The 27044-nt window shown below is 33.0% G+C and overlaps 3 protein-coding genes and 3 pseudogenes across 5 annotated transcripts; 5 read left to right on the top strand and 1 right to left on the bottom strand.

Moving 5' to 3' along the window:
• Window positions 1–259: 259 nt before the first annotated feature.
• Window positions 260–1472, top strand: LOC111300874 (phospholipid:diacylglycerol acyltransferase 1-like; annotated as a pseudogene).
• An 8251-nt stretch (window positions 1473–9723) lies between these two features.
• LOC111300872 (nuclear transcription factor Y subunit A-3-like) lies at window positions 9724–13658 on the top strand. The gene is given in 7 exon segments (XM_089748081.1): window positions 9724–9778; window positions 10311–10402; window positions 10765–11071; window positions 11859–11971; window positions 12044–12115; window positions 12597–12752; window positions 12842–13658. Coding segments are annotated over 7 exon segments (1146 nt in total). The 3' UTR covers window positions 13193–13658.
• An 877-nt stretch (window positions 13659–14535) lies between these two features.
• On the top strand, window positions 14536–18709 carry LOC111299175 (alpha/beta hydrolase domain-containing protein WAV2-like; annotated as a pseudogene). Its single transcript, XR_016329713.1, has 7 exons — window positions 14536–14812; window positions 15633–15668; window positions 15799–15883; window positions 16011–16065; window positions 16169–16285; window positions 17159–17323; window positions 17842–18709. The product of XR_016329713.1 is annotated as an alpha/beta hydrolase domain-containing protein WAV2-like (transcript).
• Window positions 18710–18857: 148 nt separating this feature from the next.
• Window positions 18858–21258, top strand: LOC111299174 (PHD finger protein ALFIN-LIKE 5 pseudogene; annotated as a pseudogene). Its single transcript, XR_016329714.1, has 3 exons — window positions 18858–19309; window positions 19878–20013; window positions 20681–21258. The product of XR_016329714.1 is annotated as a PHD finger protein ALFIN-LIKE 5 pseudogene (transcript).
• Window positions 21259–22502: 1244 nt separating this feature from the next.
• LOC111299173 (threonine synthase 1, chloroplastic-like) lies at window positions 22503–24819 on the top strand. Its single transcript, XM_022894216.2, has one exon. The coding sequence runs from the start codon at window positions 22830–22832 to the stop codon at window positions 24414–24416; it is 1587 nt and encodes a 528-aa protein (XP_022749951.2). The 5' UTR covers window positions 22503–22829; the 3' UTR covers window positions 24417–24819.
• LOC149513668 (secreted RxLR effector protein 161-like) lies at window positions 24544–27015 on the bottom strand. The gene is made up of 3 exons (XM_089748080.1): window positions 26781–27015; window positions 26566–26717; window positions 24544–24663 (listed from the first exon to the last, which is right to left on the bottom strand). The coding sequence occupies exons 1-3, from the start codon at window positions 27013–27015 to the stop codon at window positions 24544–24546; spliced, it is 507 nt and encodes a 168-aa protein (XP_089604206.1).
• Window positions 27016–27044: the final 29 nt, after the last annotated feature.

The raw sequence follows: 27044 nt of genomic DNA, 5'->3' as shown, positions 1-27044 counted from the left end.
TAAACTTTCCTGAAAAAGAATTTTCTACTCCTGTACTCTCTTTGTTTTTGCCATGTATATTTTCTCTTATTGTTGTTGATTGTTTTTTATTGATCCTAATGGGTCCTTTTTGTAGGCCTATAATCTCAATTATAATAGGACAATGAATTTTTTTTGTTTAAATCTCTAATCAACTTTAATTTTGGATTTTTATTTATCTCTCAAACCAAATTCCTTTTATAAATTTTTTTTTAATTAAAATACTTTCAATTCAACAACTCAATTAGAATTAAACATTTTTAAGTTTCAACAAAACAATTCTTCTTTTTTTTTGAATTTAACAAAAAAAAAAAAACTTAGCCAAACAATAAATTACATTACAAAATTAATCCAGACAAAATGAAGTGTTTACTACAGGGAGCTGATTACAAAGTTTACACTGCTGGATCAATTTTGGATCTGCTCCATTTTGTTGCCCCCAAGTTGATGGCGCGGGGAGCTGCTCATTTTTCGTTTGGGATAGCTGATAATTTGGATGACCCAAAGTATGAACGCTACAAATATTGGTCAAACCCCTTTGAAACAAAGTGAGGTTTTTCAACTTTTCTCAGTTATTCTAATAGGTTGTAATTTTTTTCTAGGTGCAATAATTGTTTTTTACAGTAGTCTGGGTTAAATCTAAACTGTTCTTTTAGAGAACCTCTAGTTTGAAGGAAGTGATCAACTGTGATATTGTAGCTTTTAATTGGTTGAGTTTGTATCATTAACCAATCCCATAGTTAGCTTATTAGGATTGCAAAAGTTGTGGTTAATATTTGTGACCTGTCACTGATAGTGAAAGTATCCATTCTGGATCCCAAGTATTCTGCTGATTTAATTGTTTGTCTTTTAATCGCTTGTTTGGTTCGTTGTTGCAGAGCAGAGAGCAATTTTAAATTGTTATCCTTTTGAGTTTTGTCATTAAAAGCTGTTGAACCTTCTATACTGCTAGGCTACCCCTGATCCCCCCCCCCCCCCCCCCCGGTTATCTCTCTCTCGCGCTTTATGTTTTTCTTGACTAGTGCCATATGATTTTGCAGGTTACCAAACGCTCCAGACATGGAAATCTACTCAATTTATGGAGTTGGAATCCCCACTGAAAGAGCTTATGTCTGCAAATTAACTACTGCCCGTGATTGCTATATTCCGTTTCAGATAGACACCTCAGTAGTGGGTGATAGTGAAGATTCATGTCTAAAAGATGGTGTTTTCTCTGTTGATGGAGATGAGACAGTTCCTGCTTTGAGTGCAGGTTTCAAGTGTGCAAAAGGTTGGCGGGGTAAAACGGGATTTAATCCTTCAGGAATTCGTACTTACATTCGGGGGTACAATTATGCCCCTCCGGCTAATCCTCTAGAAGGTCGGGACACCCAAAGTGGTGGTCATGTTGATATATTGGAAAATTTTCTTTGATTGAGGATATTTTCCGAGTAGCAGCACGGGCCACTGGGTGAGGACCTAGGTGGAGATTGTGTTTATTCTGATATTTTTGAACGGTCTGAAAGGATTATCTTACAGCTCTGGATTCAGGACTCAGGAGGAAAGCACTCAAAGGTCAAAGTTGAATGCATAGATTGATTGAAATATCATCTCCAACTTGATATTTAGGGAGTTATGAAGCTACTCCTTCACCATCAAGCTGGCTTAATAAGGGAACTTGATTATGTAAAATGAAAAATAAATATTGAGAGCACTTGATCAGTTATTAAGAAGGCTGGTGTTGCCACAAATTCAGTGTACTGCTATTGAAATGTATATCATCTGCTTAATCATCGGGAAAATAATACATAATTAACCAAAGAGAAGATTATCTCTTATATTGAGCGTATTTGCTTTTTCAATCATTCTTTCAGTGATGACAAAGATCTTTCACTTCCCCCTGGGGTTTACCTTATGAATTGAACTATATCCGTTGTTGGTGGTGGTGGCAGACGTTGTCGTGGACATTCAGTTTGTTGCTTGCATTGAGCTACTTAAGTGCAAGAAATGGGATTGAGCTCTTCAAAAATGTTGTATTCTCCTTCTGTTGTACTTGAAAAGTTCTTTCTTTTTGTTTTTGCAATGCATCAAATTGTAGTGTATGAAAATGGCATCCCTCGTTATGACATGCAAGGCTCCTTTAATTCTAGCTAGGAGCACTTACCTTGATCTTCAGATATTTATATTCTATTAATTTATTGTTATAGCAGTTCATAAAATCATATTCTGTCTTTCTTCTCCCTTTTGAAATAATTATGAAGATGTATGCGTGCCTTTGCATGCATGCGCAGAAATACTTGCCCTTGCGTCGTTGCTCCCTTCCGCCAAGCCGCTTTCTATGCAGAAATACCAACAGTTCAGCGTTTGTTTTTCTAATGCTATTGAGCTGTTGTGCTCTGCTCTCTTCGGAATATTAAGCCTCCTCTAAGAAAGCTTGGGAAGCGGTGTTAGCGATTGTTTAAGTTGGAGAACCTATTCATTAAATATAAAAATTATGGAGGCAAGTTATCAATTTTTTTTTTATAATAATAATAATAATAATATTATGTGATAATATCAAAATAAAATCACGTAAAAAAATCAAAGTAAAAATATGCGAATAATCATGCAAAAACATAACAATTCATATCAAGTTTTTCTTCTTTTCATTTTTAACTCAATCATAATTAAAAATAAAAAAAGTCGAACATTCACGGATCGGATCGAGTTGCAAAACAAATTGGTGCGCTGGTTACATGGATTGCGGGTCAGCCTCCACTTGCTTCTTCTACAGCCCAAAAATGAAACCCTTTTTTATGGAAAATAAAAATAAAAAGCTTTAAAGTCAGCAAGCTTCGTTTTCTTTCTGTTCTGAGCTTCTCTCTCTTGATTTCAGATCCTTTCATTTTTCTCTTCAATTGAAGAACACAGCCAAAACCAAGAACCGTCCGACTAGATCCCAGCAACTTACTGCCGTCACCTTCACCACCGGCCACCGCACCTGTGCCAGAAATCTCTCCTTTTCGGATCCTCGCAACCCTTTATTCTTTACAATTCCTAGAACTAAACTGAAGTCAGCTAATGCCACCACCAGTCGCCGCCGTACAATGGTGCTAGAAAACTCGAAAACAACCTTCATTGATTCGTCCCCTTTTCTTCCTCCTCTTGCTCTTTTCTTTTTGCCCCAGCTACCCGAAATATTTCTTGTTTTTCTCTATTGTTTCTGAAGATCTTAGAAACCCAAAACCTAAAACACTCAAAGAATGAAGCTTTCTTTTTGCTCACTGTGTATTGCTTCTGTTGTGAAGAATTGTTTATGTTTATGTGACGCTACAATCTCACATCGGCATAATTTAAAGTTTGATATATAAATTAAGCTTAAACTCAAATATGCGAGAGTTTAAAATTTTATATATATCCGTTCAAGATTAATATTCCCGTCAAACTCAACGTAAAACATATAAATTTATTGAATCACATTAAATTTTGAGCAAGCCCAAACACACAGATCTATTAAATTACATAAAATTTTAAGTAAATCCAACATACAGTACACACAAATAACAATATCACACTAGACATTGAGATTCTAAAGGTGACTCATACGATATAACATTTAACTCTCATTCGATTAGTGATCGTTCTGATACTATTTATAAAAATTTTTACTTAACTTACGAGTTATTATTTGTTTTAATTCAAAAATCTCACAGTTTTGTCTCACAAAAAATGTTTTGTAAGTTTAAGTTTAAATCTATATATATCATAGCATATCTTTTGAATCTTTTGGGGTGTTACAGTTTCTTTGTCATAACTTGCCTGTGATTCTTGATTTTTTTTAGGTGATTTGCTGTTGAATTCGCGGGTTGACTACTTGCTGATTTTTTTTTTCCTTTGGTTTTTGTGTTTGATGGTTAATTACTGGTTAGCTATTTTCTACCGTGGGTGTTCTTGGGTTGATTGAATTTCTGGTTCTAGCTGCTGAGTTGATTGAATTTGCTGATGGTTGGCTCCTAATTGCTTGTCAAAGTGATGGAATTTCTGGGTTTGGGTTTTTGTTGCCTGGTAATTGAATCTGTTTTGGATCTGTGTTGGTTGTTGGAAGCCTTTTTTCTATGTTTGCCAAATGTGTACTTGTGGATTCTGATTGGAAGTTGTTTGATTAAATGCTGATGAATTGTTTCTTTATTGCTCCTTAAACCCCAAAATTTTGCTGCCAATTCATCTGAATTGCTTCTTTCTTCTCTTGTTAATTGTTTGATTACCAATGGCTTCTTGTTTTCTGTATTGTTTCTTGTTTTGTTGAATACTTATCTAGTTGCCTACCAAAAATTTCTCAAAAAACTTGCCTTGCTGCTTGATGCTTCTTCAATTGCTTTCATTTTTTTTTTTTCTTTTTGCTTTCTCTTGTGATTGCAGATTAAGGATCTTTTTATAAAGATCAAAACTTTTTCAATTTGAAAAAAAAAATTTAACTTCGCTGAGATTTTTTTAAAAATTTTATTCTCTTTGTAATCTTTTATTTTTCATAAATTAAAGCCTAAGTATTTCCATACTTAAATGACTCATTAGATTTCAACCTTTAATCTAACACCAAATCTACATAGTTCCTCAAACAAAATCCCATGTTTTTCTTCCTCTTTTTGTTTCTTGATTTTTTTTACTTGATTATTAAATTTTAAATTTAAATTAAAAATTAAAATTAAAATTAAACCAAAACTTTTGGACTTTTAATCGTTGGGGTTAAAAGTTTTGTACTCAGCCCAATTTATGATCGAAATTTGTTTTGATCCCAAAATATTTTTCGAACAAAATAAAATGCATATTAAAAGTATAATTGATCGAGTTCAAGTAATATAGTATCAAATTCAAGCTCAAACTTAACTTTAAATTTAAGATTCGAAATTTGATTCAAGCTCAATCAAGTTTTATTTTTTTAGTTTAAATTTAACTCGAGATAAAAATCAAATTATTCAAACTCGTTTAATTAAGTTTGTTTAATATATAAAAATAAGCTTGATTATTTGTGATCGCACTTAAGTTAGAGATTTTTTATAACAATTTTTTATCAAACTTAATAAATATTGTATTTTCAAGCAAGGCCTTGTGTCACATGCTCAGCATCATGAATCTCTTTCCCATTAACATCGAACACAGCAGAACAATAGAGATCATCAAATAGTTTCAAGGCAGAGTTGGGAAGAAATAAAACTTCACCAAGAAGTCTATTACATGACATATCTGAAGTTGGAAAAGTGTCCAGCAAAGATTTGGCTTGCAAAAAAGTAAATTATATAAATCCATTTATGAGAAAAAGTGATTATAAGGTTGGTTCACTTAAATAAAAGCTTACCATTGCCAAGAGAAATTTTTCATAAAGTATAGTAGAATATAAAAGAGTTATCGAATGATTTTAAAACTATGAAAAACTTAAATTTGCACAAAGAAAATAATGCTTAAAGTAATAATGGCCTTAGAAACTTACAAAGACTTATCCAAGTGTGGTTCACAAACCCACATGATGCTACTGTACTGTTGGGGCGTAAGATATTGATCGACGAAAAGAGGAGAAAGGCGTTACTAGCCTAAGATTAAAGAAATATCAAATGAAAAATGCATTAGAGATTTCCATGTTAGGTATATTAAAAGTAAAATTGTAAATTATTAATTTAAATAATAAAAATATATTAAAATATAAAACATCAATTAAACTCACAAATTAATTGAATTAAGTATTATAATGTTTGAATTTAACTTATTCAATAAGTCGAATTATTCGATCTTAAACTCAACTTAACATTAATTCAGTCAAATTTAAATTTTATTCGAATTGAACTTAAATAATTTATGAATATTAATTTATCATTTAGACTCTTAACGTCTATAGTTATTAATATTCAACAATTTGTGTCAAATTATGAGATTGATTTTCGTACTCATTCAAAATTCAGAATTTTTTATTCATGAACAATAATTTGAACAAATTTAATTTTTTATTTTTTGGAATATAAAATCTTAATTAGAAATTTTGATTTGGTTAAATTCTCACCTTTAGGTTCGCCGGCGTGGATGTTTTTTGCTTACATGAATTGCATATGTGGAAATTTCATGCCTAAAAATGTCAAGTTATTTCCTTTTAATTTTTTTTTTTCTCTTTCTCTTCATCTTCTTTTTCGCCATTCACTTTGAAGCTTTAAAACCACCCACCACACAACATGAAAAATAACCATGCAATTTTTTTATTTAATTTTTGAAATATATTTATTTGTATTGACATTTGATATCTACCCTTATTTTATAGTATCCTTATATTATATTTTTCTTAATTTTGTTTTATATATTTTATATTTAAAACTGTCATAAATTAAAATTTAATGTTCTATTAACATATCATACAATTTAACTTTGAATATAAGAATGAATATAATGATGGCAGATAAAACTTTTTAACTTTTATGTTTGTTGTTTTTGGATATTTTGTTGTGTTCTTAGTGCTTTGAACACGAGAGAAATTATATAAAAAAATAAAGCTTGGCTTGATGGGTGAAGTAATCATTTTTTGGATTATTCTCATTGAAGTTAACCCAATTTTCCATTTAGTCGTTATCAAGAAACTAGTGGTAGTGGGTTTTACTGCTTTGCTAATTTCGGATCTAATTCTAAACATTACCTCTAAACCAACTTGCTAACTAAACTAAGCAAAGGGTCATTTCATTGACTATTGAACTAGCACAATGAAAGAATTACATACTAGCTAGAAATAAATACAAACAAACGAATTTCTAACCACTAGTTAAGCACTAGATTTTATATTAATAAATTTCGCCTACCGATATTAACTATTGTAAGCAAATATATATATATATATTTTACAAAAAAAGTCAGCGCTTAAAGAAATAAAAAAAGAATTACGATTTTAATTCTCATTTTGTAAAAATTATCTTTTATAATGAAAAATAGATGAATCATTTGATCTAAATTTTAAATTTACTTTTCATTTAATATCTATTTATGTTTTCGATCGCATAGTATTTATTTTAATAAAATTTATTTAACATAAAATCTAAAAATTTAATAAAATATAATATTCGATTTTAAGCATGTTATTTTTTTTTTTTGTTATGTTGTATCTAATTAGTAAGAAAACAAGAGAATCAAAAACATAAATAGCTAAAATATGGTGTGGGTTTATTTTTTTGGTAGAAAGTGTGATGATGACAGAATCTAAAGGAGACTTTTAATTATTTTCCCTTTTGTTCACATAAGTCTTTTTTTTTTGGAAAAGTTATACTTTTTTTCCCTCTTATTAACTATATAATGAGGACAAATGCTTTCCATCATTTCCTCCATGTTTTCCTCCATGCTTTAAGCATAGTTAGTTTCTCTCCATTTTGTTATGTATATATAAAGAGGCTATTGATCAAAATCAAGTTCATCAAATATGTGGTCCTTCAATTTCTTCAAGTTGATATCTTGTAAAAACTCTTAATATGAAGTTGTTATATCTATATATATATATATATATATATATATGTGTGTGTGTGTGTGTGTGTGTGTATATGTTTTAATACCTTTCTTGTATATTTATTCCTCTTCCATCTTCTGGTGAAAAGGAATTGTTATCTTATACTAAAAATTTAAAAAAAAAAAAAAAGTGTTGATTTCGGGTTTGTTTACTCTATTTGATTTGGATAAAAAGATAGGACATTGGAGCTAATTTTTTCTTTTGTTTTGATGCATGTTACTGCATCAATTAACCGATGGGGATTGCTAGTTATGTTTTAGCAAGATATAATTATGGAGTAAATGAATGGATATTTTATGTTTTTTTGTTAAGTTTATATATATATAATTATGTTAATGGTGAAATGAAATTGGAAGTTTGAAATTTCACATTATTTTTGGGTTACGTATATGCAGAACGAAATTGTAGATTTTAATAAGTAAACAATTTTAGATATTTATAATTAAACTTTTTTTTGGTACAAGATTTTATATGTTTTAAATAAAGTAGAAAAGAAATAAAATATTAACAGCTATAAGTAAACGTTAAACAATGACAAAAGCTTTAATGATGAATTATAAAATATACACTTAAAAAATTTTACGTAAATTTTGCCCTAAATATGTACAGTGAAGCCGTTAAGGGCCGCTGGCTGTGATAAAATAAAGCCATAAAAGGACTCAAGGGAAGGAGTGTGGTTCCCACAAACACATTGGAGACAATCATTAACTAAAAAAAATGTAATCAAAGGTAGAGAAGAAAGCTATTTGTGTCATGAATGGATTTTAATGGAGATGGGTGGAATTATAATACTAAAGCTATTTTTTTATTTTATTTTTTTTGTTTTACTAGAAAGTAATTGAAAAAAAAAAAAGGATTGGAGTATTACTCTCAATTTCAGTGATAAAAAAATTTAAAGAGAGAGAGAAAAAAGGGTGGTTGGAGAGCTTTCAAGAGAGGAAACAAGCCTAAGTTCGTCCAACAGAACAATTCTTTACTTCTGCTTCATGCCTAGCTCATCGGATGCCATAGGTCTTTCTTTCAATGTCTTTTGTTTATTTGATTTAAGCTTTATCGTTTCTTTACTTAACCCTACTACTACAACTACTACTTTTTTTTTTCTCTTTTGCCTAATTTCCTCTCCTTTCTTTGCTTGATTCTTTCCTTTTACTTTCTTTCTTTCTTTTTTTAAATATATCCCCTGATATGTTTATTATTTGCCTTATAAGTGGCGTTTTGTTTTCTTACTGTTCTTTATCCTCTAATGCATGCTGGTGATGATGATGAAGAAGGTTTTTTTGTTCTTTGTAGAAGTTGGGAAAGTTGTTCTTGGTAAAGTGGTTCCGACATTTGTCTATGTTTTTCCCTTTTTTGGCTTTTTGGGTGCATCGTGTTTTTCACTTTATATGTAAGGCTTTTTTAGCTGCCGTGGGACTAGTTCATGAATCATGCCTATAAGCATCACATTGTCCGTACAGCTGTTGTTATCCGTACACAATAGATTTTATATCCTCCCTGCCCTTTTGCCTCTTGCTCTTAGAAAGGAATAATTCTTGGTCAGCTCTTCTTATTCTTCTTATTCTTCTTCTTCTTCAACACAACTGAGTTTCTGGATGAACTTGGATTTTATTCAGCTAAGATTTGGTAATTAGATTCTTAATTTGCAAGGATTTTTTTTTTTGTTCATTTAAGTTACTGATATTGAAACACTATTTTTTTCCTTTCTGATCAAAGCTTCCTCTCTATCTTGTTGATTGGTTTGTTTTCCCTCTCAAGCTCTCAAATCTTTTATGGTTCTTGTATTGATTTATGCTGCATGCCATTAGGAAGCCCCTTAGGTTTTCTTTTTGGCCAATCCTCTTAATTGTATATATTCAAGAAAATTCCTTAGCTAAAAGTCTATTTTTCTTGCAGTTTAGTGTCTTTAAAACCTAGGGTTTTCCTCTAGCTCATTCGAATTTGTAACTGCTTTGCTATTTTATTCATGGAAAACCATCATTTATTTGGTGGATTTGTAGTCTAGGCCTTTAGTTATAGACTGCCAATCTTTTGAGGCGCAGTGGCGAAACTGTTTGCATATTATCTGGTTTTTCACAACTAGTTGCATGTGGAGCAAAACTGCTATTAATTGACTTTTTGGGCATGCCTGATAACCGCACAAACTGCTTCATTTTCTTGTTGAAAATTGACATGTAACGACGATGATGTCTAAATATGTTTCAGTTGCTCAATAGATCTAGAAAATGCTATCGAATCTGGGTTCTGATTCTTCTGAATATGATATTTCTATCATGGAATGTGATTTCTAAAAACCTATCATGTTCCTCTTTATGTTCACACATAAAGAATTTGTAAAAAACCTATTATGTTCTTCTTTATGTTCACACACCAGTGATAAAAAACGTTTATGTTCTTCTTTTGTTTCTTCTTCTTTTATGTTTAAGAATTTGCAAATACATTCTTTTCTTTTGAATTCTACTTTTGGTCACATTCATTAATGCTTAATTTCTTGTAATCCCTTTGTGAGTTTTATATATCCAAATGTCTACAACTGAACGAGTTCTTGTTTGAAATAAGCATCAAAACTATTACCTTATTCATGATTGCAAAGTGAATTCCTCTTCAAATTACACTCCCTAAATGGCTCCGTGCACTTGGTTGCTCTTATCATTCTATTTGAACCTCTAACTGCGTTGATGTATATGTTCATCTGTTTTTTTTCCCTCAAAATTTTGATGTTTTGGAAAATTACATGACTGCAGCAAAAGAACACCCCATCAAACATCTTTTTGTTCTTCTTGTCTTTGTGTTTTATTCAAATTTTAATAAGTTGTCAACTATAACATTGAGAATCTAGCTTCTGATTTTGGTTCTTGTGCTATGCTTAGAGTTTCATGCAATTATGGTGGCCATAATCTTTCTGTATTGTTTTGTCCCTTTTGTTCATTTTATGGTTGGGTGGTTGCTGCTTCATGAGTTTTCTTTATACTAGCAAATTTTAGCCTTAATAGTTCTTTTGCTTTTGACATTTACTTGGATATATGTGCTGAGCTTGTGTTTGTAGTGTGCCAATTCCATTGATTCTTGCGCAATGCCGTGGTTTGGTTTGATAATTGCAAACAGTGTTGATGACATTCATATTTTGAGTATAACTTAGACATCCACAGCTCATTCTATGTTTTTCCCCTTTTAGTAGTTAAACTTGGAGTGAGACAAAAAGAATCTGTTTGTTGATAAGGATCTTCTGAGTTTTGCATCAAAATTCAAGACAATTGATGAATTAGATCGCTATTCGGGTTCAAAACTTGCCAAAGAAAAATTTTGATGCAAGTTCTCTTCATTCCCTATCCCATTTATCTATTAGTGGCCCACCATGATGGAATTCAAACTAGCTGCTAAATATTGCACAGTCTTTATCCCAGAATATAAGCTTGAAAGTCCAAACCCCCTACCAACTCAATCATAATGCAAAGCATTTAGATCTTCAACTACCAGTTCAGGGATCGACATCCTCAAGCAAATTTGGTCAATCTCATCATGAAGTGGGTGTCATAGGAGTGATCAATTCTCATTGCAATTCATCTGAATCTGGTATTGATGCTTCTGGAAGCTAGTGTGATTTATTGGGAATTTTCTTTTTTATATTATTTTCCTTCTCTTTTCACCACTATTCTTGCTCGGTTGCTACCGTCAACTATTGAATTTTGTCAAAAGCTTTGGGGCTAAGAAACACTCTAAAACACAACAGATATCTCTACTCGCCGTACATGTGCTTCACATTGACTTTGATTGATATTGCTAATGATCAGTAGCTGGAGAAGATATGAACTTTTGGAAGAATTTGTTTTTTAGCGATGTCTTAGATTTTGTAGTTGGTACTTGCAAGCAGACACAATTTGTGTATACGTTATAAAATATTAATAATTTATATACTCGTATTATATTTTATATAAAATTTATATATTATAATTTATGTTGATATAAAAAAATATGAAATATTTTTTTAATTTTTGTTAAATTATATATAATTTTTATTAAATTTTTAATTCATATTATTTTTATATTATTTTTATATTATATCACCGTATAATATTTTAATTGTCTAAGTCACTTGTAAGTATTGCAAACAGGATTCTCGTTGTTGATGCTTTATTCTTTTGATAGATTTCAGGTGACTGCTAGTGTTCTGTTGTTACACAAATCTTGTTGATGGCGTTCTATAAATTTCTCTCATCATTGTTGATGCATTAGTGTGCTTTGCTTCAGATTTTGAATGGCCTGAAAGCGATTTCTAGACTGTTTACTGAAGAGGGAAGCTTGTTGTCAAGCTTAACAGTTTACAATGTTTGTCTGATATTAATTGTTTCTCATGCATCAGGTCAGGATGAAAGTTATAGGAAGGACATTGAGGGTCAAATGAAGCCAGTTTACTTGCTTAACAATCCAAACACTGTGTTCAGCCCTTCTCATTCAAATTATAACCATTCAATGGTATGTTTAGCTGTCATTATTAAGTTATTTTATTGGCTTTGTTGTAAATCAATATTTCTCAACCCATTTCAGGCCAGTACTCCATATCTTTGCTCTGATGCCTCCTTTGGTGGGCTATTTACTCCATCTGGGCAACAGGCTATTGTATATCTCCTTATCAGTGAATTATTGTAGCTTGCCATTGATCCGCATTTTTTTAATTTGAAATTACCAGATCTGCATTTTTTTTTATTTGAAACTATCATAATTCGAATCCTGACTGAAATTAAAAGTCTAACACTTGATTAATAGATTATGCGCTTCGTTATGCATTAGTTATTAGTGGAAATATTTTCTTTTCTATGAATTATTGGTATGTTGGTAATCACTTTTTATCAGTCCAAGATTGCTTCTTAATTGCTTTATAGGACCTTTTCCAGTATGCTGTTTCACGACCAATTGATATTTCTTAGCTGTGGGTCTGATAGGCTTCGATAAGCTCTAATTCTTTTCTTCTACCACTATTCCTGCCCCCTCTAGTAAAATTCTAGGTTTCACCTTGTTTACCATATAATCTTTCTTGAAACTATTTTTCTTCTTATGATCGATGTAAATGTGATTTAAACTTGATCATATTTAGGCCCAGATAGAAGGAAGTGGAGCTACACGAATTCCGCTGCCTCTTGATCTTGCAGAAGATGGGTTCATTTATGTCAATGCAAAACAATATCACAGGATTCTCAGAAGGAGGCAGTATCGTGCAAAGCTTAAGGCGCAAAACAAACTTGTCAAATCTCGAAAGGTAAATATTGAATTCGTTTGGGCATTTGTTTGAATTCCCAGTATAACAGCCTAAATCCACTGATCGGCTTTGGTTTGATTTAAATGCAGCCATACCTTCATGAATCTCGACATCTTCATGCACTGAATAGGGTTAGGGGAAGCGGTGGACGTTTTCTTAGCAAAAAGAAGCTCCGACAGCCTGATGCAACTTTTAACAGAAGTTCCCAATGCATCTCTGATGCCAGCTGCGTGGACCAAAAGACTAGTAGATCAGAACTTGAGAGGCGATGCTCAAGCACGGTAGAATATACCGGTTCAAGTAAAAGCTGCTCTGACATCACAAGTGTCTCCAATAGTGATGGCAATATGCAGCAGCCAGAACAAAGATTCCCAAACAACTCTCCTCGTGTGGGCGGGCGCATGCAAAACTGTGGCGGCAGCATGTTCTATGGAATATAGCACTGTGCTTCAGTAGGCCGGTGAGCCGGGGGCAGCGAAGAAGCCGGCAACTCATTCTTGGCTTTATGAAATTATCACTCCATCAATTTTCTTTCATGCATATGCTGTAAAAATTGTCTCCGAGTGACTGTACACTGTCGTGAAATCTCTTCTAACGTTCTGTCTTTGAATTTATTCTGGTGATCCTTGACTTGGTCTTACTTTTCATGATTGTTATTCATGTTAAACTAAGCAAGAACTCTGCATAATTTCAGATCATTTATAAGCAAATAATCGATTTCCATCCTTTTTCAGATCAGCCGTCCTTTCATATGATTGAGTGAACTGTGGAGCACTAGGGTTCCTATTGTAGTTGACCCATCAGCCACGGTGTCAGCTTTTCCCAATGCAAACAAATTGTCCTACGTTGCATTTTGGACCGCCAAAACAGCACGCACTTGTTTGAGAGTTCCAAGTCGATTCCTGTTCCATGGATTCCATCAACTTCTCATGCTTCACGGCAGAAATTCAACTATTACAACGAACTTTCAACTTTTTTTCCTTGCATATATAAATTGGCCATAATGTACCTCTTCGAGCAGAAAACTTTGTTATCTGCTTAGGTCATGAATTTTTTTTTTGGGCTAAATGCATAGGTCATAGTTGATTCTTTATAATTTGTTTATGAAATAAAGATTTGTCTGTATCTAAACTTTCAATAATTTTTTTATTTATATATATATATATATTGGGTGATAAAAGGTGAATTTATGTTAAACACTTCTTATTTCATATTATTTATATTATATATATTAATAACCGATAGACACTGTTTAAAAATAATTAAAATACTATTTGAAATTTTTTTGCATTTAAGGTATTGTTTTCATTAATTTCAAAAAAGATAACGCATTAATTTTGTTTTTTTCTTTAAATATCGCTTTAACCGATTTTATTAGACAATTTTCAGCTTTAAAATACCCTTTCTAATTTATAAAAAATATTTTTTTGAAAGAAAAAGGATTCCAACTAGAATCCAATTATTTATCATAATGAAAATTTAATTGGACAGATAAAACATACGAGGGAACGCATAATAAACTTCATCTCCAAAGCAACCCATTATTAAATAATCTTTTCAGTGTTTATTATATATCAACCCAACCAATTTTATAAATGAAAAATTAAATCCCATTCAAACAACACCACCTAAAAAAAAAAACCATTGAGGCCTTCGCCTTAAGTCTAGAGCAACTGACCTATTACCCAAATGCCCAATGTCCTTGTGAAGGGACCCATCACCCCTCCAAGACAAACAAAAAAATCTGGAAATTAAATTAAAAAAAAAAAAGAAGAAAAACTCTGCAGCTACGAGACGACTACGAGAAAGAAAAGAAGAAGAAAATGGTGTCTTATGTAAGCTTGCTGTTGTACGGAGTGGCAGGGATAGTGGTGGCGGGGATGGCGTTACTGGTGACGTTTCAAGAGAAGTTCGTTGACGTTCCGTTTTGCCCCGTCTAACCAAGTCTTACACGATAACGCAGGCCGGACTCCGACTCATCTACGAGGACGTTTTGCTCCGATCCTCCGATAGAGTCGGACTCCATGCTTGGTTCAGCAAGCTCTTACCTGACTGCTGAGGTCACTCTCATTCCTGATCCGCCTTTTTTTAGCGTTTTATTTAGTTTTTGTTTTATTTTTGGATTGAATTATAGTAATTTTGCTTGTTTTAGTCTTTTATGGGGGTTTGGATTTGATTTTCGGTTTGAATTTTTGGAGCTAGTGGTTTTTGGCTGGTGTAAGACCCTTTTTGGTTGAATGCTACTTTTAGGTTGAGACTTTTCAATTTTTTGGAAGAACTTTATTGTATTATTATTATTTTTTTGGTTTGAAATGTTATGTTCACTTGACATTAAACTGTATAATTTGCTTTTATACTTGGTTTTTGCTTTGTTTGAACTCCGAAGCTAAGATGATTGAAAGAACTGGTAAATTTTCAATTGCTAAATGCTAAGGGTTTATTTGAAATAAATCAGAGCTGAAGTTACTGTTGAGATTAAGCGCATGGACTTTGATCTAAAAGTAGCTGAAAAATTATGGGCTACATGTGATTTATTTATGGATGTAGTATGATGGGTTTTGACTATGACGTGTATATGTTTTTGGTTCAATTTGATAAGATTGATATACGCTAGGCAAAACTGGTGTTTCTTGTTAAAATGCTGATTGTATCTGTTTCAATTTGTTTTGGGTTAGTTACTGGGTTTGAATATTGCATGTCTTTGAAAGTTTTGGGAGAAAATGAAAATGACAACATACCAAGCATTCACGTGCAGCTTGACTTAAGCATAAGCTAAGATGTTGTTTTGTAATATATCGTCACACATGGTATGTTGGTGTTTTGTGATTAAGATTGCAACGCTATTTCACTGCTTAGAAAGTAGTTCTGCTGGTTTTGCAGGTCCAACCATTCTGTTTTATCAAGAGAATGCTGGAAGTATCCTTTTCATCATCATTAGGGTTTTTGCACTATAATTTTTTTGACATCTAAGCAGATTCAATTGGCGAAATATTTTTGTCTTTGTGAAATCCAATGTCCGTGGGCAGCCTTGATCTCTGATCTGCAGATATTGCTCACCGGCTGGAAATGGTTTGCATAATGTTACAGAGGTTACAGTGCAATGTCTTCATGCTTTCATATCGAGGATGCATGTCCTAAATATCTAATTTGATGCCTCTCTGATTTAGCTTTCTTATGTTGTTGGCATCATGACCTTGATTACTCTTAGTATACCACTCAACTAATGAATGAAATTTAACATCCGATTGATGAAAACAGTTATGGAGCAAGTGATGGTTATCCTTCTCAGCATGGAATTATTGAAGATGATCAGGTTGCTACTACTCTGTTAATTCTTCTATCCTAGATTCAGAAAGCTACTAAATTAACAAACTAGCAATCTTAACAATTTCTTTCTTTTCCTTTTTGTCATTTAGGCTGCATTGGATCATCTTTCTCAGCAGACTGATATTGACCAAGATAGAATAGTAGTCTTTGGAAGATCACTTGGAGGTGCTGTCGGAGTTTATCTTACCAAAAACAATCCTGTTAAGGTATCCTCTGGTGATTATTTTATTTACATTTCTTTCGTCCTGAGACTAGAGAGATTTAGAATCAGAAACCACCATATTATAACCCCGTGGTCAAACTCATACTGCTGCTTGAACTTGTTACACCTGACTAACCTTTGATGATATCTGCTTTAACATGACATGACATGATTGTATCAATAGCATGACAAGATTTTAATAACATTTGGCACTTTATTCTTGTAAAACTTGTGGTTTGATTGGAGATCTTGGGTCACTTGGGGCTTGCACCTTAGGTTTGTATCAATGTTTACGAGCTTGAGAAATATGATCTAGTTTAAAGTTAGTTTCAGGGATGATGGGAGAACTAGAAACATGCTAATGAAATAAACCCTTGGTCTTCGTTTTTGAAATCATGGCACTTTATCATGATAGGGAATGGAATGATAGTGGCATTACAACCCACTTAGTTGGATATGAGCACTAGTATAATGTTGATGACCTAAAAAAGGAAGACAGTTGAGCATAACAAATTGACTGAGACTATACTTTTTTGGATAATGTGGATGCATTACAGAGATTTTAGTTCACTTTAAGGTGTCATCATTGTACAACTAAGTGGGTCTTTAATGTTCATCTATTTGGACAGTTATATTCCCAAGTTGATTACTATTACTCTACTTCTCTATGTTGCATTCACTTCTCCCACTCTCATATGATCAGGTCACTCTACTTTTTACTGTTCATGATAAAGGTGGAAGGGATTTTTAGAATCATTATATGTGTTTCTTGCTAGACTCACCTATGGAGTTTTCAATATTTTTGGTCAAATGAACATCTTTATCCTTCAAAGGCCATATTAGGCATGTCATTTCATGGTTTGCCTTTAAATTGCAGGTTGCTGCCCTGATACTAGAAAACACTTTCACATCTATTCTGGAGATGGCTGGAGTCTTATTACCTTTCCTGAAGTGGTTTATTGGAGGCCCTGATACAAAAGGTTCTAAAATTCTTAATTTTCTCGTCCGCACTCCATGGAGTACCATTGATGTCATCGGCTAGGTAGTTTCATGTTGGTTGGAACTTTAACTTGACTTCTTGACTCTTTTAGACTATATTATTTACATGCATATGGATGATGAAACATTTCTTATTATCTGTTAGTAGTCTGTCTCATGGTTCTTGATACTTAACATAAGTTGTTTTGAGCATGCACCCTCTATGAGAATTTTCTAAGCGAATTATAAAGGAAAGGAGTCTGCCTAGACACTTATGCTTCTGCTTACAATCTTCACTGCCAATTGGTTGTATATTGGATGCTTAAGAGTAAAATTAGTTTAGCTACATGATAGTTTATGGAAACATTTTGCATTTTGTACCTATTTGAATTTTGCTATGTAGCGAATTGAAATACACATTTTCCATTCTGAAAAGTTGCTTTTCTTAATTTCTATTTTGTGTAAGCAATTTCTTGTACTTGGAGGACAGGGTAATGATGCTTGTTTTGCCTGGTGTGTATATGCCCCCTAAGTCACTTCACTATATGATACATCTTTTGCCATTTTGAACAACATCTGCAGGTTAAGCAGCCTGTCCTTCTTCTCTCTGGTTTGCAAGACGAGATAGTGTCCCCATCCCATAAGCAAATGCTGTATGCTAAAGCAGCAGCTCATAACAGGCAATGCCTCTTTGTAGAATTCCCTACTGGCATGCACATGGACACTTGATTAGCTGGTGGTGACCACTACTGGAGCACAATTCAACAGTTTTTTGAACAACATGTGCCAGAGAAGAAAGAAAAATGCTCAAGCTTAAAAGTGCTGTTAACCGCCTTGTCTGCCCAGTCCCCGCACACCTTCTCTTTTTGGCAAAGCCTCACCAGTTCCCAGATCGAATCAGGCTAAATATTGAATCTCTCTCATGGCGGTCTGGGAGAGCGGGTTTTTACTGGTAGATAAATTTAGGACACGTGGACGGCAATGGAAACGTAACCTTACCCAAAATTCCAGCTCCGAAATGGGTTTCAAATCCGTAAAAATACCCAATAGCTTTCTTGAACTTTTACGCCACGTGGACTGTACGGTGTCTATCATCCATGTCAGACCTAGGCATAGTCATGATCCCCTACATCTCCAAAATCTCTTAGTCCTAGTCATAGTACTGCAACTGCTAGTAGAAATTAATAAATAGCTCAAATCAAGTTCTTTCCTTTCCTCTTATGATTGTACTATTCCAGAATTTGAATTTGTCTGTCGATTGCTTTTTGACAGAGCAATGCTGTATTTTTAGTACATTTAGATAGGTTCTCTGGGTAATTGACATGCTTATCGAGTGAGTTTGTCTCTGGGTAATTATTTGTAAGTATTAAGTTTAAATGCTGTGATTGATATTCTGAACTTGTTGCTAAACTCTTAGGTAGGTATTCAATTAAATTTTGCGTTTAACCTTGTTTCTTGTCTTGCATTTTCCACAACTTTCTTCAGTTTTGGTTGAAACATAGATTTCTACTATACTCCTAAGCATGTTTAGTATGATATCCGTTTTTGGTTATCTGGAGTCTTGTCTTTAAGGTGCCTTGATAATAATTTGTAACTGGAATAGCGTAATTTGTTTCTCTGGGTAATACAACTTGTTGCAATTTGGTAATATATGTACATTAATAATGAATTATTGTCACCACTCTAGATGGCTTGTTTCTTGTTGAGTATTATTTTGCAAGTAATTTGCCAAACCTATATAAGAATGGATAGATCACTCTGTTTTTCTATTATGTCTACTTTAAATTTTATTCGATCAACATTGTTTTATTCAGAGAAGGAGAATCTTCGCTTGTATGGATATCCTAATGAACAGTGGGAAGTTAATTTACCCGCTGAGGAAGTGCCCCCAGAGCTCCCAGAGCCTGCATAGGTATTAACTTTGCTAGAGATGCGATGCAAGAAAAGGACTGGTTGTCACTTGTTGCTGTTCACAGTGATGTATGGTTACCAGTGGTGGCTTTCTATTTTGGTGCTAGGTTTGTTTTTGAATTTTTGATAAAGCTGATAGGTATAATTTTTTCCCTTAACTGCTGCGTTTTGTTGCAAATTCTTTTCCCTATTGAATAACATATGAGAGCCATTATTAATGCTTGGTGGACTACATACATGATAAACTTTGCTGTACCTGTGAGCTTTGGTGGTAGAAAAAATAATAATACTAGGAAATGGGCACATGACAAAATTTCACCTACCATTATGTCTCTCTCATCTTTCTTCTTTTGTCTTCATGTCATGTTGAATAAGTATTTAAACTTTTACTGGCTATAAGTGCATGCAAGCATGTTGTTCACCTCATTGACCCTGAGTTCTACAGGATCAACTCTTGTACATGAATGGTCAAGAATATGTGAGTTAATGCTGGACATGAAGCTTGGGACAGATGTCTAGATATTGTGTGAAATGTACTTCATATAATAATTCCAATATAGAGAAATTAAAACCAAGATTTAATGGAATTTTTTATTATAAGGAAGAAGGTTGTCATTGTTGTGGTCCATATGAATTTGCTGGATGTTCTTATGTTTGTAATGGTGGTTGAAGGACTCATTTGCGAACATATCCAATTTTTGATGCAGGAAACGTCTCTTCACTACGATAAATGATCTCCTAACAATATTTGAAATTGTCACTGGAAGTGCCAAGAAACAGGCAAAGGAGAAGTCATCAGTTTCAAATCATAGCAGCAACAAATCCAAATCAAGCTCCAAAACAGTAAGTGGGATATTAATGCTTAAAGCTTTCTGTTGGCTTAAGTAAAGTATAGATATTGGTTAATAGTAATGTCAAAGTCCAATAGCAATGTGGTATCCTATGAAGTCTGAACCTATGATGTTATTGGGATATCTAGAACTTCATTGTTCTGTCCCTTGCTATATTGGTAGCTGAACCTTCCTTTTTTCCTTATTTGGGCCAAACTTAGCTGAACATTCTCGTAAACCTAATTATGTCGTGTAATCTTCTGTCAATTATCCATAATGCAAACTTATTCAGCCTGTCAAGGCTATTTAGGGGCGCACATCATTTGTTATGTACTGTGCTTTTTTTGGGTTCTATCCACAGGAGGTGTCTTTTCTTTCTTTGTTGTATCACATTATAATTCCTGAATGTGGATTCTCATCATCACCTATGATTTTATTATTTTACCCTTGTTTCTGATTTCCTTTTTGGGGTGGTAAAAACATTTTGAACAAAAAAGTAAGTGACCTTTCCAATTGGGTATATGGATTATGAGCTAAGCTGATGGTAATACTATCTAGTATCAATTGGATGTGCAGTTCTTTAATTTATTCGGTGTTGAAAGTTTATGTTTCCATTTTCGTGCTATTGTATACATGTTTGTTTCCTCTATTTTAATTTGGCAATGAATATAAATACACAGAGGGTCTGAACCTGCTAAATTCTAAAAGTGCATGCAAGCAAAGGATGAGGAAGAGGGATTGGAAGAGGAAGATGAAGAGGAGCACAAGGAAACCTTGTGTGGTGCATGTGGAGAGAACTATGCTTCAGATGAGTTCTGGATTTGTTGTGACATATGTGAAAAGTGGTTTCATGGCAAATGTGTAAAGATAACCTCTGCCAGGGCTGAGCACATCAAACAGTACAAGTGCCCCTCTTGCAGCAACAAGAGAACAAGACCTTGATATTAAGGAGATGCTTAGTAGTTTTCACCTCTTCTAATTCTCCATCTCCCATGCTTTTGGCAGCTAATTCTTTGGTCAGTCAGATTTTCTATGCCGGGACAAGTTGGCCAGCTCATCTATCAAGTACTTTTCTCGGGGACTTGCAGTTGGATACATTAGTATTGGTAGTTTTCAGGTGCTGAACTTTGTATTCTATTTGATTTAAGAATTGGGATGTATAACATTTCCACTGTGTAGGAATTCTCTTTCCCTGTCAAGTGAAGATTGATCTATTTCATTATCACCTGATGGGTTAATCGTTTTCATTTTGTTGGCATAGATTGTGTATTGTTTCTTTTTGCTTTGTTTGAGAGGGTCTAATTGTAGGAATTTGGGCATGGCAAATTTTGAACCTGAAATCTAGCTCCCCAGTAATTGATGTAGGAACAGAACTGAATCAGGTCACACTTTACGGTAAGAAAACTAAAACAAAATCCGGCCTATTAATAGCCCTAGTCAGTCACGAGTCACTTTTTTCGATAGTTATCAAAAGGACAAGAAAATGTTAGTTAATGGTTGGTGTCAGTATTAACTGAAGTGCGTCATATCTGGTTTCGTATGATTCTAAGCCTCACGCGGGGGTAGGTTGTGGGTAAGAACGACGACGAATTAAGTTGGGATAGATTTTTGTTTGTTTTGAATTTTATTTTATTTTATATTTATAATATCTGAATTTAATTATAATAAATTTTTTATTTTTTTTATATTTGAATTCGATCTAATATTATATAAAATAATATCTGATTTGATTTAATTTAAAATTAATAAAATATTATTTTTTAATATAAATATAAAATTAAATAAATATAACAAAATATATAAATTAAATAAATAATTTGTTTTATATATATATATATTTTTTTTGGATCGGAGATAGGTTTTCTTAAAATTTGATTTTAATTTTTTATTATTATTTATTTGATCGGATCCAAAATTTAATTTAAAAAATTTTGATTTTATAAAATTTAATCGAAATCCATCAAAGACAAATTAGGTTATAATTTCTAATTGATTTGTTTAGGTAAGTGTTTAAAATTTAATTTTAATTGAATTAATTTTACTTGATTAATCAATTAATTATTAAATTAATTTTGATTGATTATTGAAAATAATTTTTAAAAAATTTTGATTTTTGATTAATTCGATTAAAATTTTAATTTTAATATAATTAATTAAAATTTTAATTAAAAATAATATAATTCAAATATAAAATTAAAATATAATAAATAAATCATTTTATTTTAAAAATTATTAAAATTATTAAATTAATACTTTAATATTTGAATATTTTCTTAAATAATTTTATTTAGTTTATTTTAAATATAAAAAATTAAAAATATAATTTATCATTGTTGAAAACATTGCCAATCCAAAACGGACGATACTCTTAAATTTAACTAAAAACGTACAAGTTGAATTGCGTCAGTCAACAAAACTTCAACTTAACTTACCACATATAGGTATTGATGAATTTGTACCAATATATGGACCATATTCAAAATCTCTCTTTTTGGCGTTCGCAATTGACTTGTTACTTCTTCCATAGCTTTTCAAAATTTTTAATCTTTTTATATAGTTACCTTAATTTTTATAACCTAAACCAGACATTCGTTTAAATTAATTCGCCTGAATTGTCAAGACGAAAAGTACTCCAAAAAAAAAAAAAACACACGGAGACATTGTTTTGAGTTTTGTGCTTGCATTTGTTCGTGTCCACAGAGAAATATCACACATCCAGCACAAGTGAAAATTCGAAGGCAAAAAAGCCTTCAAGACAGGTCTGTTGTATATACAAGTAAAAGAAACAAATAATCCTCGCATCACAGCTTGCTGCATCCATTCACAAACATGGCTTCCTCCTGCTCACTATTCAACTCCTCTCTCGCCACCAAATCCAACTTCCAATTGCTTCATCATCAAAACAATCCAAAATTCAATCGTCCCACCCCTACTGTTATCTCATGTACTTTCTCACCTACTACTAGCTCCTCTAACAACAATTCCCCTTCTCCCCAAAAGAACCGACGCCTTCCCGATGAGAACATCCGCGACGAGGCTCGGCGCCGCCACTCCACCGCCGAGAACATCTTCTCCGCCAAATACATTCCCTTTAACGCCGGACCCGACTCCACCGAGTCCTACTCGCTCGACGAGATTGTCTACCGGAGCCGTTCCGGCGGATTGCTCGACGTTCAACATGACATGGAGGCTTTGAAGAAGTTCGACGGCGCGTATTGGAGGGAGTTATTCGATTCGCGTGTCGGGAAGACCACGTGGCCGTTAGGATCAGGAGTTTGGTCCAAAAAGGAATGGGTTTTACCCGAGATTGACCCCGACGACATCGTTTCTGCTTTCGAAGGGAACTCCAATCTGTTTTGGGCCGAACGGTTCGGGAAACAGTTTTTAGGGATGAACGATTTGTGGGTTAAACACTGCGGAATCAGCCACACCGGCAGTTTCAAGGATCTGGGAATGACCGTTTTGGTCAGTCAAGTTAACCGTCTACGAAAAATGAAACGAGCCGTCGTTGGAGTCGGCTGCGCTTCCACGGGTGACACGTCAGCTGCCTTATCCGCTTATTGCGCTGCCTCTGGGATTCCTTCCATCGTCTTTTTACCGGCAAATAAAATCTCCATTGCCCAACTAGTTCAACCGATTGCAAATGGCGCATTCGTTTTGAGTATCGACACTGATTTCGACGGTTGCATGAAGTTAATCCGGGAAGTTACCGCCGAGTTACCGATTTACCTTGCCAATTCCTTGAACAGCTTGAGACTCGAAGGGCAAAAGACGGCTGCCATTGAGATTTTACAGCAGTTTGATTGGGAAGTTCCGGATTGGGTTATTGTTCCGGGTGGTAATTTGGGGAACATTTATGCTTTTTACAAAGGGTTTAAAATGTGTCAAGAACTAGGGCTTGTTGATAGAATACCTAGATTGGTTTGTGCCCAAGCAGCCAATGCTAATCCACTTTACTTGTATTATAAATCAGGGTGGAATGAGTTCAAGGCAGTCAAGGCAAATACTACATTTGCATCTGCTATTCAAATTGGTGACCCTGTTTCTATTGATAGAGCTGTGTATGCTTTGAAAAATTCAAATGGGATTGTTGAGGAAGCGACTGAGGAGGAGTTAATGGATGCAACGGTGCAGGCAGATTCTACTGGGATGTTTATTTGCCCTCATACTGGAGTTGCATTGACTGCTTTGATTAAGCTTAGAAATAGTGGGGTTATTGGAGCCGGGGACAGGACGGTTGTGGTTAGTACAGCTCATGGATTGAAGTTTACACAGTCTAAGGTTGATTATCACTCCAAGGAGATCCCTGATATGGCTTGCCGGTTTGCTAATCCACCCGTGCAAGTGAAGGCGGATTTTGGTTCTGTTGTGGATGTGCTGATGAAGTACTTGGGAGATAAAGCTCCTAAGCACTAGGTGAATCGTTTTGAGATTTATGCTTGGTTTTTAATTTTGGTGTTGCCTTGCTTCTTTCATTTGTTATATAGATTTGGTCTAGGTTGGCTTACTCTGTAGAAATCATCCGTTAGCCACATAAATTATCTTATTTTTGAGTCAGAAGCTTTAATGCTTTTACACGTAGTTCGGTATTTGTAACAGTTGCGTCAATAACTTGTTCAATAAAAGTCTTATATTTGTGGCTTTGGGCGATCAGACTTGTAACCTACATAGATGGTTGTGCCTCATGAACATGCTTACCTTTACTCTGCATTCACCCAACAAAGTTTGAACCTACTAGGATTTATGCGCAAGTGTTTCATCTGTATACACTTCTCATGTAATGTAACTACTCAATTAATTTATTTCTAAAGTTTGGGTTTGTTGTGTTTGTGGGGTATTTGCCATGAAGTTGTTTGTGATTTACTGTTCTTTTTTTCAACATGTGGAAAATGAAAATGACCATCGAATGGTTGGTAGAGAGAGAAGAGACATCATTTTAAACAATTAGATGAGAAATAATCAAAGAACATTAAACAAAAAAAAAAAAAAAAGGAAGAATGGAAAAACTTGCCTGTGAAGAACCACAACTAAGGAATGAAACTTTGGATTGATATATAAAAAAAGGAAGAAATTTAAAAAATTTGTAATTGGGGAGTGTTTTGCCTGAGAAGAAAGCAGAAAACTTTTTTCCTCTGTTCGAATAGTGAGCAAGGAATTGATTCACTTTATATTTTCTTTGTAATAATAATTTATGGCGGAAAATTATGGAAAAATAAATTTTATTTTTCTCCGCTTTGTCTTAAAGTCATTTATTATTATATTTATCATAGCTTGTAATAAAATAAACATGTTATTATTATTATTTTAATTTGAGTGCTACTGCTTCCTTGCAAAATAGTCTATTTTTTTCTTGCTTGGGGACCACCACGTTTAAAATGACAACTAAACCCTTTCGTTTCTTGGTATTATTGAACTTTTATTGGTTGACGGCGGAAACAACCTTTTTTTCGCATTTCTAAATGGCCGACTTATTGCCGGCAATGATTGAGTTATTATAGTACCAAGAAAGGATTTGTTATTTGAAATTTGTAATTTGAAAATCCTTATTTATTGAAGATTGTCATATAGGTAAGGATAAGAACAAAAATTTAAAATTAATTTAAAATTATAATATTTGATTTAGATTAAATTGAAATATATAATATATATTCAGTTTGGATGAGGAGTAAAAATAAAAGAAATTGAATTGAATTGAATTATATATTTTTATATATTTTTTAAAATTTTTAAAAAATAAAAATAATTATTTTATATCTAATTTTATTTAAATATATTAAAAATTATATTTAAATAATATATAAAAAATTTAAATTTAAAAATCGATAAATCATGTCAAAAGTAAACCCTATAAAAGATAAAACTCGCTCAAAATTTTTTTCAAACACTTGGTGGACTTGATAAAGAATTCAGATTAATTGTTCAAATTAAAGAAGACTATGTGCTAATATATAAAAATTAAGTAGATATATGGAAGAGAAAATCTGTAATAAATATTATTCATTGAACATGCCTTAAATAGGCAAAATACATTAATATAAATAACCTAAAAAATAGCAACTACTTATAATCCTAAAGATCAGGAATAAAACTCCCATGCCAATCAATAAATTTATTAAGTAACTAAAGATTGGGCTAAAAAAAATACACATAAAGATATCAAACTAATAGAATGTGGACAACTCAACAAGGATAGTTCAACAAATATCTTAAGGATTATTCAACAAACCCTCCATTAAACTGAGTGATGTTAAATGATCAGTTTAAACATTATCCAAAGTGCATAATCCAAGCAACTTCTTCGTTTTTGAAATGCGAACAACTTGAGAAGTTTGGTAAAAATGTCAATAATTTGATCTTCACTCATGCAATAGATAAGATCAACAACTCTTTCTATTGTGAGATCTTTGAAAAAATATTTTTTCACATTTATATGCTTGCATCTTCCATGAAAAATAGGATTCTTAGACAACTTTATTGTTGAGATGTTGTCGTAGAAAAAAGCAATAGATCCTTATTTAAACTGACACTCTGAAAAAAATTTTCTCAACCAAATTGTTTGACAAACACAAGTTGTTGTTGTAACAAACCCAGCTTCTATAGTTGATAAAGTTACAATTAGTTGTTTTCTTGATGACCATGAAACTATTGTTGCCCCTATCATAAAGACATAACCTAATGTACTCCTTTTATAATCCAAGTCGCCAGCATAATCACTATCTGTGAACCCAAATAAGTATAATTTTTCTCATTTCTTATAGAATAATCCATACACGACAGTACCTCGTAAGTATCTAATAATTTTTTTTGCTACCAGGAGATGAATTTCTTTCGGACACTCCATGAATTTGCTAATGAAACTGACAGCATGCTTAATGTCTGGTCTTGTTGTAATTAAATACATCAAGCTTCCCATAATTTGCTTATAAACTGTGCTATTAACTTTCTTCCCTTCGGGATTTCTAACAAGTTTCATACTGGCTTCAATTGGTGTGCCAACAGGATTACATCCCTTCATTCTAAACCTGTCTAAAATGTCCTACTCAT

Source organism: Durio zibethinus, chromosome 18, assembly GCF_047325235.1.
Source record: "Durio zibethinus cultivar Kanyao isolate XHJ-2024 chromosome 18, ASM4732523v1, whole genome shotgun sequence".
Lineage (NCBI taxonomy): Eukaryota > Viridiplantae > Streptophyta > Magnoliopsida > Malvales > Malvaceae > Durio > Durio zibethinus.
This window is presented reverse-complemented; position numbering and strand designations above follow the sequence as displayed.

Bases quoted from the DNA above. Each gene is read 5' to 3' on its own strand.
- LOC111299173 (XM_022894216.2), top strand. From the start codon at position 22,830: ATGGCTTCCTCCTGCTCACTATTCAACTCCTCTCTCGCCACCAAATCC.
- LOC149513668 (XM_089748080.1), bottom strand. From the start codon at position 27,015: ATGAAGGGATGTAATCCTGTTGGCACACCAATTGAAGCCAGTATGAAA. The intron at 26,718-26,780 runs GTACTGTCGTGT...TTGGGTTCACAG, and splicing joins AATTATTAGATACTTACGAG to ATAGTGATTATGCTGGCGAC. The intron at 24,664-26,565 runs GTTTGTCAAACA...CCATCTATGTAG, and splicing joins TTGTTACAACAACAACTTGT to GTTACAAGTCTGATCGCCCA.